The sequence below is a fragment of the Ranitomeya variabilis genome, chromosome 2 (genome assembly GCF_051348905.1).
Source record: "Ranitomeya variabilis isolate aRanVar5 chromosome 2, aRanVar5.hap1, whole genome shotgun sequence".
NCBI lineage: Eukaryota > Metazoa > Chordata > Amphibia > Anura > Dendrobatidae > Ranitomeya > Ranitomeya variabilis.
In genome coordinates this window covers 895106769-895120064 of record NC_135233.1, presented here as the reverse complement: position 1 = coordinate 895120064, position 13296 = coordinate 895106769, and the positions used below count along the sequence as shown (strand labels likewise).

The following is a 13296-nucleotide window of genomic DNA, read 5'->3' as shown; positions in this document are numbered from 1 at the left end:
AGAAATACAAGCAGAAACTCTCCAAAAACTCACAAGTTCAATGGATGCAAGAATTGTGAGGGTGATATCAAAGACGGGTTCCTATGTTAACATGTAACTTGGCCTGTTAGGATGTTTTGGAGTTAAATAGCTTTTTTGCTCAGTGAATGTGACCTCCTAATGCTGCAAATTCTTCAAATGAGCATTTTCAGTTCTTTAAAACATATCAAATGTTTAGACATTCTACTGTGCCTAATAATTTGGAACAGTGCATTTTGAGTTTTTATTCATTTTAGAGATTATACTGTTATCATTGAGAGTAGGGTTGAGCGAAACGGGTCGTTCATTTTCATAAGTCGCCGACTTTTGGCAAAGTCGGCGTCTCATGAAACCCGACCCAATCCCTGTGCGGGGTCGGCCATGCGGTACGCGATCTTGGCGCCAAAGTCGCATTTCGTATGACGCGTTTAGCGCCATTTTTTCAGCAAATGAATGAGCGTGGGCAGAGTGATGACATAGGTCTTAGGGGAGTGAACGCCTATCGTCATCTTATCGCTTGTGCGCAGTAGGGATTTGGAATGTGCAATACGAAATTTTCTGTGCTGGGACGGAGAGAGAGGGAGAGAGGGAGAGAGGGGGAGAGAGAGAGAGAGAGAGAGAACAAAAAAAAAAAAAAAAAAAGAATAATAATTTCCTTCATTGGGTTTCGTGTTTCGGCCGAAACTCGACCCTAAAAAACTAAAGGTCGCTCAACCCTAATTGGGAGGTTTCTCAATAAAATTCGATGTATACTCTAACGGGTGATGACTTATTAGACTGACTGTCATTTGCACTGACCATTTAGGAAAATCTGAGAAAAATGTAATTTGCATAATAATTTGGAACATAGTGTATATGGACCATTTGTATAATTATAGATATGTGAACTCTTGAAATGTTCCATTTATTAGCCATCAGGCTGCGTTCACAGATTACTTCTACGTCAGTTTACAAATGATTGCAGCTAAAACCCAGGTTCATCAAGAAGTTATCGGCAGAACGCTGTCTGTAAATATCCCTGAAATGCCGCAAAATACTGGCGCAACTCAAAATCAGCAAACATGTAACAAGCCATCTTTGGCAATGTAATGTGCCGGCATTAAGATCTCGTCTGCAGACAATGTAACTCAGTGGGTACAAGAAGGAGGCTGCACGTTGGACGTCAACGTCTTCCTGCCACAGTTACGGGAATTGCCAGCCATCGTACTTGTGTGACCATGGTGGTAGACCAGTGATGAGAGCAAGTGCTCGTTACTCCAGTTTGCCCAGGGTGCCCGGGTATGCACAAGGTATCGTGCGTGCTCCAGTGACATGTTCGAGTCCCCGCTCATGCATGTTTCGCTGCTGTTAGGCAGCCATGAAGCATGACAAACACAAGCAATCCCTACGTGTTTTGTGGCGGTCTAACTCGTGTAATGAGCACTTGTGCTCATCTCTGGTAAAGATATATCCTAGATGGCTGATAACACTTTTACTTTTTCCTACTCTAACAGGATTAGGTCTAATGCCCAATTCAATTTTTACTCCATAAGGTGATGGGAAATGTAAGGAAGAAATTTGTTTCTATTTGGTTTGGCGGTTTTATTTATACCTACATAAAAGCATTAGCTGGTGTCTCGGCCAGACGAAGTCTCTTGGCATGGTTCTTTCCTTGGTAGTGTGCTTGAGCAACCACTGGGGAGCTGAAAGAAGCGTCACACAGTTTGCAGTAGTCATCCTCAGTAGCAAGAATCACTCGCCCCCCAATTTTTGGGGGTGTCACCTGCATGAATTAAACACATCACTTTCATTTTTTAGCTAAATCATCAAAAATAGAGAATTAAGATACAATTTATCAAGATACACAGGTGCTGTCTCCCATCCAATCTTCACGAGCACACAGCTCCCCTGCCTCCCGGCTTCCTGCTAGACGGGGAGTGGTGTGCTCCTGATGATGGATAGTGGCATGGTCGTGACGATGGTCCGATCTGCAAGGGGAAGCAGTTTTCCCTCTACAGTATTGGAGAAAGTCAAGGGCCACTGAAGCTGGCAGGATCCCGTGATCCAGCCAACTTCAGAGCCGCACTTACAAACTCTACAAAGAAGAACTTGTAAGCACTATGCCCTTTGCTTAGGAGACTGACCACTGCGGATAGACTGCAGAAGTGACCGGTAATCTAGCCAATGGTAAACTATACAATTACAAATCCCTTCGATTTTGGGAATAGAGAGAATTTTAATAAGGAGTCAATCGCAAAGTTGTTTCTTTTTACAAGCACGTTGCAATTTTACCCATTTATTATCATAAGCAAACCCCTTAACTGATTGTTAACAGTCTCTACATTTAATAGAACATTTCAATCAGCAGAAAACAAACTTTTGGTTAGCACCATTCACAGGGCCTGATAATTACACTGATAGCTGTTAATTGTCTGCATCGCGGTGGTCTGTTGCCAGTATAAAACCCATTACATTAGGAGATCCGCAAGATAATGATTAGTAGGTGCCTTTGTATCAACTGAATGGCCCCCAAAGTGCAAATTCAGGGGCCAATTTGCATCTATTGCTTATAAAGGTGGCCACAGGCATTATAGACCTGCCGGCTGAGAGTTGTCCTGCTGGCGGTTATCACTCTCAGTCTCCCCATAAAGATGCAGAATGGGTATGTTCAGTCCAAAAGAGAGGCGATGGGGAGAGAATACTTTACGTCTCCAGTGCTGTTTCCATCAAGGAGGAGAATTAAAATAATGATCCGAAAAACTTCAGAAAGGATGCCATAATGGACACTACACATATGGCACACATACTGGCATTTCTGAAGGTTGTATAATACACAGTATGTATATAGTATATCTCCCTCTCCAATAAAGATTCTTTGCATTGTTCTTAATAGATGCATTATAGCTTTCAGCTGAGCTTTATTATGGCACAGTCCTTCCTAGTAAAAGGGTCTGTCCGGCTTTTATTCTCCCCATAATAATGTTTTTTTTATAAATACACAAAATGGAGTTACAGTCTACTTTGTAAGTATATCTCATATTCTAGGAGCTAATGATGGCTACATCCACGCTCCAGATGTCAAATATAATGGTCACTGGCCACAGAACAAGCACAATATCAGGCGCTATAGGAGGTTTTTGCTGCATCTATTGGGTATTAGGAATGATATAAGAATTCATTCGGGATTATTACGTCATGCAGGACCTTATCCATCCGGCCAGTTTGTACACCAATGCAGTGAGCGGTAAGAGGACAAGGGTTTTGTGCCAGCCCCATGCAGTCCGAGTATGCAGAAGGGTGTTCTTCTAACACAAAACTAAACTCTAGGCGCCCTCCGGTGGACACTGCTGGTTACAACCTCTCCGCATTTCATCAGCATGAAAATAAAATTCTCTCTTCAAAACAAAAGGCAAAAAATCTCAACAGATTTGTATAAAATTATATTGGATATCTCATTTATTAAAAAATACAAAAATACTAAGGAGGGAGATGCACTTTGATGGTCAGACATTTACTTGCAGAAAATATTGTAGAGTATAAGACGCAGGGTAAACTTTTGGGCTCCAAGTCAAGAAGCAAGCAGTACAATGCTTTCTTCATATCACCTTTCACAAAATGATATACAACATATTCTTTGCAGTTACAGACTATGTAGGAAGGTGAAGCAGGCTACACTTTCCTAAATAGTTAAAAAGCGGTATGCCAACTATTAACCTAATAGACATGCTGGGGTTCGTTAGGTCTAGGACTAGTGTTGAGCGATACCGTCCGATACTTGAAAGTATCGGTATCGGAAAGTATCGGCCGATACCGGCAAAGTATCGGATCTAATCCGATACCGATACCCGATACCAATACAAGTCAATGGGACTCAAGTATCGGACGGTATCCCTGATGGTTCCCAGGGTCTGAAGGAGAGGAAACTCTCCTTCAGGCCCTGGGATCCATATAAATGTGTAAAAGAAAGAATTAAAATAAAAAATATCGCTATACTCACCTCTCCGACGCAGCCTGGACCTCAGCGAGGGAACCGGCAGCGTTGTTTGTTTAAAATTCGCGCTTTTACTTGGTTACGTGAAGTCCCGGCTTGTGATTGGTCAGGGCGGCCATGTTGCCGGGACGCGGACCAATCACAGCAAGCCGTGACAAAATTACGTCACGGCTTGCTGTGATTGGTCCGCGTCCCGGCAACATGGCCGCCATTAACCAATCACAAGCCGTGACGTCACGGGAGGCTGGACACGCGCGCTTTTTAAAATGGGCGCGTGTCCAGCCTCCCGGCTTGTGATTGGTTGACCGCGGCGCAACCAATCACAAGCCGGGACGTCACGGGAGGCTGGACACGCGCCCATTTTAAAAAGCGCGCGTGTCCAGCCTCCCGTGACGTCACGGCTTGTGATTGGTTAATGGCGGCCATGTTGCCGGGACGCGGACCAATCACAAAGCCGGGACGTAATTTTAAAATCCTTAAGGACCTGAAATTACGTCACGGCTTGCTGTGATTGGTTGCGTCCCGGTCACATGGGCGGCACGCAACCAATCACAAGCCGGGACTCACGTAAAGGAAAGAAAAGCGCGAATTTTAAACAAAGAACGCTGCCGCTTCCCTCGGTAAGGTGCAGGCTGCGTCGGAGAGGTGAGTATAGCAATATTTTTTATTTTAATTCTCTCTTTTACACACTTTTACATTAATGTTGTTTCGATACCGATACCCGATATCACAAAAATATCGGATCTCGGTATCGGAATTCCGATACAGCAAGTATCGGCCGATACCCGATACTTGCAGTATCGGAATGCTCAACACTATCTAGGACCCTTTAAGCCGATATAGGAGAAGCATGTGTGTGTGCGTGTTCTATCCTTATGTGGACGTAAGCGGCACTGAATAACACCATTGAGTAATAAGAAAGTCAAAAGGGTAAAATAGAACCATGGGTCCTAATCAGATCACTTGAGAGATTACATCTACTAGGATCGGTGACCAATATTAGGTTGGATTGACCCCCATTGGTCATCTATTTAAAGCGGCGCACCACCATTATTTGACCTGCACCGCCTCATGCCTTTAGTAGCACACGAGATTATTATCGCTGCTCAGCCCCATTGTACTTGATGGCGGCACTTACATTTGGGGATTCAGAAGATACTGTGTGTAAAGTGTGCCTTGATGACGCCGGACAACTACTCGATGCACTGAAATTCCGTAACTTCTTGCTGTGGTTTTTGCCCTAGAACACATAGGTGACAATATAAATACATGGGTATATATATCTACAATACATATATACAGTCATGGCCGAAAGTGTTGGCACCCTGGAAATTGGTCCGGAAAATGAAGTATTTCTCAGACAAAAGGATTGCAGTTGCACATGTTTTCTAACACACGTTTATTTCCTTTGTGTTTATTGTGAACTTGATCAGGGTCATTTGGATGTTTTGGGTTGTCACTATGATTATAAAGAGAAAACACAGTAGTCTGACAATAAATGGCTTCACCCAACCACTAACCATGAGTGGAGAAAAAGTTTTGGTGTTATCATTCATATTCTCTAAAAAAAAAGGCCAAGAAAGCAAAAATTCTCCCGGGGTGTGTAAACTTTTGAGCACAACTGTAACTGTATTGGCTAAAAGTTAAAATGCCAAAACTTGTGTCACTGTCCAAATATTTCTGGACCTCTTTGTAGTGATCCTGATGCGGAGAACACTGAGCATTGTATTCGACAACACAAATACAGGCAAAGTGGCTTCAGTGTGCAGCGGCGCTAATGTAGGTGCGTAGGGTCAGCTGCAGGTACAGCCCGAGACCACATAGGGAAATATTAAAACTACAGGAAAAGAACACAGTACTTGTGCTAGGAGACAAAATGCATGGGTTAGACACCAAATGATGCTAAATACCATGTCTGGCAATGAAGAAATTCAAATCAAAGATGTGTAGGCTCCGACTGAAGTGAGAGAGGGGTAATTAGTATAAATGCGATGTGTCAAGGCACTGTAGGGTATCTTGGGGGCATTGGCGCCTTCTTATAAAAATAGAAATATCAAAAAGCTGCCGAAGGGCAATACTAAGAAAGCTTTGTGAGGTCACAGAACAAGATACATTAAAAACAATTAACGACCCCCCAGGTTGTGGAGCAATTCTATTGGCAGGACTTCTAAAATAAACGTCTGGTACCTGTATGAAAGGTACGAGTGCGGGTGGTTCTGAAGGAGAACTTGACGGTGGAATAAATATACTTAGCTTCTATTCCTTAGTGGTCGGCTTGTACCCCGGCCGGTGACAGACGCTCGCTCAGCCTGGAGTATAGCTGGAGCTGACAGGGCCTTTGTGATGTTCGGGCCACGTGGTGCCCCTAGGAGAGGTACGGATCACTCCTCTCCAGTCCCACCGCGCGGATCATGCAGTGCTGCAAGTAGTATGAAGTCCAGCGTGGGTGAGATCCAGAAAAAATTACTTTTATTCCATTTTCATTAAAAGCACATGAGTCCAAAATCCATCTTTATATCCAGAGACACAAAAACGGATAATTCTTACCAATGACAGTCGCAGGCTTAAAGTGCATTTAAAATCAGACGCAACGGCCGTGCCGCCTTAATCATTGGGATTAACCCTTGCATTTGGTCTCAGAGCGCAAGTACTGTGTTCTTTTACTGTAAACACAAATATACAATGCATATTATTGGAATTATTTGTTTCTTTACTATTTCATGGTTTTAGCTGGACACTGATTTTGCAGTAAAGAGAAACATAAAATTCTGAGACAATCTATTAATTATACATGATAATGAATTGTGTGCAAAGTGAGGTACATGTCCTGTTGACTCGTGTTATCGCTAATTTTTTCCTCTTCTCCCCTTCAGTTTTAAAGGAAACCTGTCACGTTGTGCATGCAGTCTGATCTGTGAAAAGCATGGCATAGAGAATACTAACCTAAGCAGAATGATACATACAGTGCCCTGAAAAAGTATTCCTGCTTGGAACTTTTACAACCACAAACTTAAAATGTATTTTATTGGGATTTTATGTGCTATATCAACAGAACGTAGTAAGTATTTGTGAAGATTAAAGGAAATGATGCATGATTTTCTAAATATTTTAAAAATATAAATCTCAAAAATATGATGTGCATTTGTATCCAGCTCCCTGTAGTCTGAGACCCCTAAATATAATCCTGAGTGACCAATTACCTCCAGAGGTTACACAGTTAGCCAACCTGTGTGTAATTTATCCTCAGTATACCTACAGCTAGTCTGTGAAGGCCTCAGAGGTTTCTTTGAGAACATTATGGATCAAGCAGTATCATGAACACAAAAGAACACACCAGACAGGTCAGGGATAGAGTTGTAGAGAAGAGTGAAGCAGGGTTAGGTTATACAAAATAGCCCACACTCAGAATATCTCACAGAGCACTGTTCAATTCATCAATCAAAAAAGGAAGAAGTGTGGCACAACTGCAAACCTACCAAGACGTAGCTGTCCACCTAAGCAGACCTCCCAAGAAAGGAGAGCAGTAGTTAGAGAAGCAGCCAGGGCCGGACTGGGACTGAAATTCAGCCCTGGCATTTGAAGTCTCACAGGCCCACTTGTCACATGGTGACTGTATAATATCTTTGTACACTTGTGGGTTACAAGAAGTGAGGGGAGTGTAACACGACTATATAACATATAATCACAGCTGTATCCAGTATTACAGCTCAGTCCTATTTATGGCTTTTAGTTGCAGTACCAAGAAAAGCAGCTACTTTACCTACATAACTGGATCTCGTAGATAATGAAGGAATGAGACGACCAAAGGCTATGGGACCTCATTCTGATGCTCCATAAATGTTGCCTACAGCCACTTTTGGTTCCGCTGCGCAGCATGAGACCCGGTGACTCTGAAGAACGGTGACATCAGTAACGTCACCGCTCTTCAGATATTCCGGGTCTTGCGCTGAGCCCGGCGACTGTGAAGAGCGGTACTGTTACTACCGCCACCGCTCTTCATAGTCGCTGGGTCTCTCCAGGTCTGGGCTAGTAGTGGGGGTGTCTGATAGACACCTCTCCATTACTTACACCAGGGATTGATAGTAGCTGACATTACGCAGCTGACATCAACTCTAAAAATCATTACACATACCAGAATTAAATGCTCTGGCAGCTGGAAAAGCAGTAGAGTTAGCGCTATTCCCAGGCGTCAGGTGCTAACTACAATGGTCATCATCCTTGCCTCATCTCCCTGTGAAGCATTTCTGCTGTATTTACATGCACTGATCTCAGGCCGCTAAACGAGTGTGATCGACAATGCTGAAGTCATTCGCTTGTTTCCCGGCCTCTTTACACCAACTGAGAAAGAATGATGGGGACAGAACAATCACTATTAGATCAATCTGTCCCCATACAGCATCATGTTATCAGCAGCACATCTACAGTTTACTCCAGCGATGTGCCGCTGAGAACAAGGATTTCTGTTCCCACATAAACAATCTAATCACTCGATGAATAGGCAGCATTTTGCTTGTTTAGTATAATACACCCCATAGTCCTCCATATATTATAATGTGCTCCTCAGTCCTCTATATAGTATAATACACTCCTCAGTCCTCCATATAGTATAATACACTCCTCAGTCCTCTATATAGTATAATACACTCCTCAGTCCTCCATATAATACACTCCTCAGTCCCCCATATAGTATAATACACTCCTCAGTCCTCCATATAGTATAATACACTCCTCAGTCCTCGATATAGTATAATACACTCCTCAGTCCTCCATATAGTATAATACACACCTCAGTCCTCCATATAGTATAATACACACCTCATAGTCCTCCATATAGTATAATACACACCTCATAGTCCTCCATATATTAAAATACACTGCAATTCCTCCATATAGTATAATACACTCCTCATAGTCCTCCATATATTAAAATACACTGCAATTCCTCCATATAGTATAATACACTCCTCCATATAGTATAATGTACTGCCACAGTCCTCCATATAGTCTAATACACTCCTCAGTCCTCCAAATAGTATAATACATTCCTCATAGTGCTCCATATAGTATAATGCCCCGCCATTGTCATCCATGTAGTACAACTCACTTCCCATAGTATAATGCACCCCATACTTCTTTATATAGTATAATGTATTCCCCATAGTCTTCGATACAGTATAACGCAGCCCACATATAGTATACAGCCCCCATAGAATATAATACAGCACAGCCCACATAGAATGTAATACAGCACAGCCCCATAGAATGTAATACAGCATAGCCCCCATAGAATGTAATACAGCCAGCCCCATAGAATGTAATACAGCACAGCCCCATAGAATGTAATACAGCCAGCCCCCATAGAATGTAATACAGCACAGCCCCCATAGAATGTAATACAGCCCTTCCCCATAGAATGTAATGCGGCCAGCCCCCATAGAATGTAATACAGCCAGCCCCCATAGAATGTAATACAGCACAGCCCCATAGAATGTAATACAGCACAGCCCCATAGAATGTAATACAGCACAGCCCCATAGAATGTAATACAGCCAGCCCCATAGAATGTAATACAGCACAGCCCCATAGAATGTAATACAGCCAGCCCCCATAGAATGTAATACAGCACAGCCCCCATAGAATGTAATACAGCCCTTCCCCATAGAATGTAATGCAGCCAGCCCCCATAGAATGTAATACAGCCAGCCCCCATAGAGTGTAATACAGCACAGCCCCATAGAATGTAATACAGCACAGCCCCATAGAATGTAATACAGCACAGCCCCATAGAATGTAATACAGCACAGCCCCCATTGAATGTAATACAGCCAGCCCCATAGAAAGTAATACAACCAGCCCCCATAGAATGTAATACAGCACAGCCCCCATAGAATGTAATACAGCCAGCCCCCATAGAATGTAATACAGCACAGCCCCATAGAATGTAATACAGCACAGCCCCATAGAATGTAATACAGCACAGCCCCATAGAATGTAATACAGCCAGCCCCATAGAATGTAATACAGCACAGCCCCATAGAATGTAATACAGCCAGCCCCCATAGAATGTAATACAGCACAGCCCCCATAGAATGTAATACAGCCCTTCCCCATAGAATGTAATGCAGCCAGCCCCCATAGAATGTAATACAGCCAGCCCCCATAGAGTGTAATACAGCACAGCCCCATAGAATGTAATACAGCACAGCCCCATAGAATGTAATACAGCACAGCCCCATAGAATGTAATACAGCACAGCCCCCATTGAATGTAATACAGCCAGCCCCATAGAAAGTAATACAACCAGCCCCCATAGAATGTAATGCAGCCAGCCCCCATAGAATGTAATACAGCACAGCCCCATAGAATGTAATCCAGCACAGCCCCCATAGAATGTAATCCAGCACAGTCCCCATAGAATGTAATACAGCACAGCCCCCATAGAATGTAATCCAGCACAGCCCCCATAGAATGTAATCCAGCACAGTCCCCATAGAATGTAATACAGCACAGCCCCCATAGAATGTAATACAGCACAGCCCCATAGAATGTAATACAGCACAGCCCCATAGAATGTAATGTAGCCAGCCCCCATTGAATGTAATACAGCCAGCCCCATAGAAAGTAATACAACCAGCCCCCATAGAATGTAATACAGCACAGCCCCCATAGAATGTAATACAGCACAGCCCCCATAGAATGTAATCCAGCACAGTCCCCATAGAATGTAATACAGCACAGCCCCATAGAATGTAAGGCTAGGTTCACATTGCGTTAAGTACATACCGTTTAACGGATCCGTTAAACGCATGTACAGAAATGAGCCAAATTTGTTGAAAATTTGGCTTCACGTTAACGCTTGCGTTAACGCACGTGACTGCGTTATCTCATTCAGATGTCTGTTCGTGAAGCATCCGTTTGTCTGCCTTCAGGCACTGAATAAAGTTTTATTTATTTTTAATTATTTTTTTCTCCTTTTGTCAGCGTCGGGTGTGGGTGCATACACATTCTCCATTTTGAAAGCATTGAGTGAACTTCTGCTAGCAAGATGTTGGTGTCTGAGCTCGTTAGATTTCGCTTGATGCAGTTGTGACTTCGGCGGAGAAGGCGTATTTCCCAAAGGAGATATTGGATCCATGAAGTGAATTTATTAAAAATGGCTGAAATCATATTTCCTGTCACATGACCACATGGACCACCCTCATTAACGCAATTCAAACGTATGGTTTATTTGGAAATTTTGCATGATTTGCGTCTGGCAGCGTTTGCAATAGCCTTCAATGGCAGAATTGACGCTTCCGTTACTCTTGCGTTAGCTTGACCGGACCCGAAAACGCTGCAAGCCGCTTTCCAAGGTCCGTCATAAAAAAACGGAATGTGGCAAACACATGCCAATTTTGACATGCGTCACGATGCGTCATACAATGCAAGTCTATGGTTGCGTTACAATGTCCGTTACATTGCATTTTCACTACTTAAAAACATGTCCGTTAGACAGACTCCCCTAGCGCAATGTGAACCTAGCCTAATGCAGCCCCCCCCCCCCAATAGCCCCACAATCCAGTTATCACTTATTGATATATTAAGAAAAAAAAAAAAAACACTCTCCTCACCTCTCCTCGTGCTCCACGCTGCTCCCGGCTCTGGTCTCAGCGGCTGCAGTCTGCCCGGCCACACAGCAGGTACGCAATAATACGACGTCATCGCGCACACGCAGTGTCAGAGGCAGAGCGGGGAATGATGGGAGAAGGAGCGACAGCAGACGCTCTCTCCTCCATCATTGCATTGAACTGTAGCGGTGCCTATGACACCGGTATAGTTGAATGCTGGGCGGGGAGTGTGCTGACAGCGGGGGGAGTGTGCTGACAGCGGCACACTCGAGCGGCCCACTACTGCCACCGGCCCTTCTGGCATTTGCCAGAACTGCCCGACAGCCAGTCCAGCCCTGGAAGCAGCAAAAGGGCTTTGACCAATCTGGAAGAGCTACAGAGATCCAAAGCTCTTCTGTACTTTATGGAAGAGTGGCAAGAAGAAATCCATTTTTGAAAGCAAGCCAAAAGAAGTCCTGTTTGCAGTTTGAAAAAGCCAAATAGTGTACACAGCTTGCATGTGGAAGAACTTTTTGGGCTAAATGCAAAACTCTATGGTGGTGGAAAACTAATGCTGCACATCACCCTGAAATCACAATCCACACAGTCAAACATTTTGATAGCAGCATCATGCTGTGGGGATGCTTTTCTTCAGCAGGGACAGAGAATATGGGCAGAATTAATGGGAAGACGGATGCAGCTAATTACAGTTCCATACTGGAGCAAAATCTGTTAGAGGCTGCAAAAGACTTGATTCTGGGGCTTAATAGGTTCACCTTCCAGCAGGACAAAGTCGCTAAACATACCGCCAGAGCCTCAATGGAAAGCTTTAGATCAATCAAATCATATTCATGTGTGTGAATGGCCCAGTCACAGGCCAGACCGAAATCCCATTGTGAATCTGAAAAAAGACTTGAAAACTGCTGTTAACAGATGCTCTCCATCCAATCTCACTGAGCTAGAGCTAGTTTGTAAAGACGAATGAGTGAAAATGTCAGCCTCTAGATGTGCAAACCTGGTAGACAGTCCAAGAAATGTGGTGCACTCTGCATAGAAAAAAGGTGCAGGCTGAACAAAAGTCGCAATGTCTATGGAAAAACAGCCGCACACTCAAAGCTTGAAGGTTTCATGTGAAAATAGCAGTGCATGACCAATGTGACGGACACAGCGCCTCCGGACCCCTGCAGACTCTGCCCACTCCGGACTGCTTCTATACTTGGCGCACTCTACCCCTCACTAAAAGTGTGGTTTTGACAAAGACCAGCCTTGGTCGAAGCGTTAACCCTAACTTAAAGTATCCGTCATTATTTCTAACGCTAATGAGCACTCGGTGATGCCTGTACTAATAAAGAGTGTAATTTTCACATGAAACCTTCAAGCTTTGAGTGTGCGGCTGTTTTTCCATAGACAAAGCTGGTAGAGACATACCCCAAAAGACTTGCAGCAGTACAGCAATAATTGCACTGAAAGGGGATTCTACAAAGTATTGGCTCAGGGGGTGTCTTGCCTTCAGCATGCAATTTCATGTTTTCATCCCTGACTTTTTGTTCACAGCCTATAGGCTACATCTAGTGGTTGAATTTGCTTATTTGCACTAGCTGTTTGTCCCTCTGCTCTTCCCATCTCCTTGCCCAGAAGTGCTGCACAGAGGGAAGAAGGAGGTCATTCCCTCATAGACTGAAGTATACCAGGACGCCTACCAATGTACCCGAGGCGCGATAG

General features: G+C 43.8%; 1 protein-coding gene across 2 annotated transcripts in view; it reads right to left on the bottom strand.

The window, feature by feature from the left end:
- Positions 1 to 13296, bottom strand: part of ZMAT3 (zinc finger matrin-type 3) — an 84233-nt gene that overhangs the window by 28288 nt on the left and 42649 nt on the right. For both annotated transcript variants that reach the window (XM_077290497.1, XM_077290496.1), the window contains 2 exons: positions 5127 to 5228; positions 1614 to 1780 (listed from right to left, as the gene is read on the bottom strand). In XM_077290497.1, coding sequence (XP_077146612.1) covers positions 1614 to 1780; positions 5127 to 5228 — 269 coding nt within the window. The remainder of the gene's footprint in view (positions 1 to 1613; positions 1781 to 5126; positions 5229 to 13296) is intronic.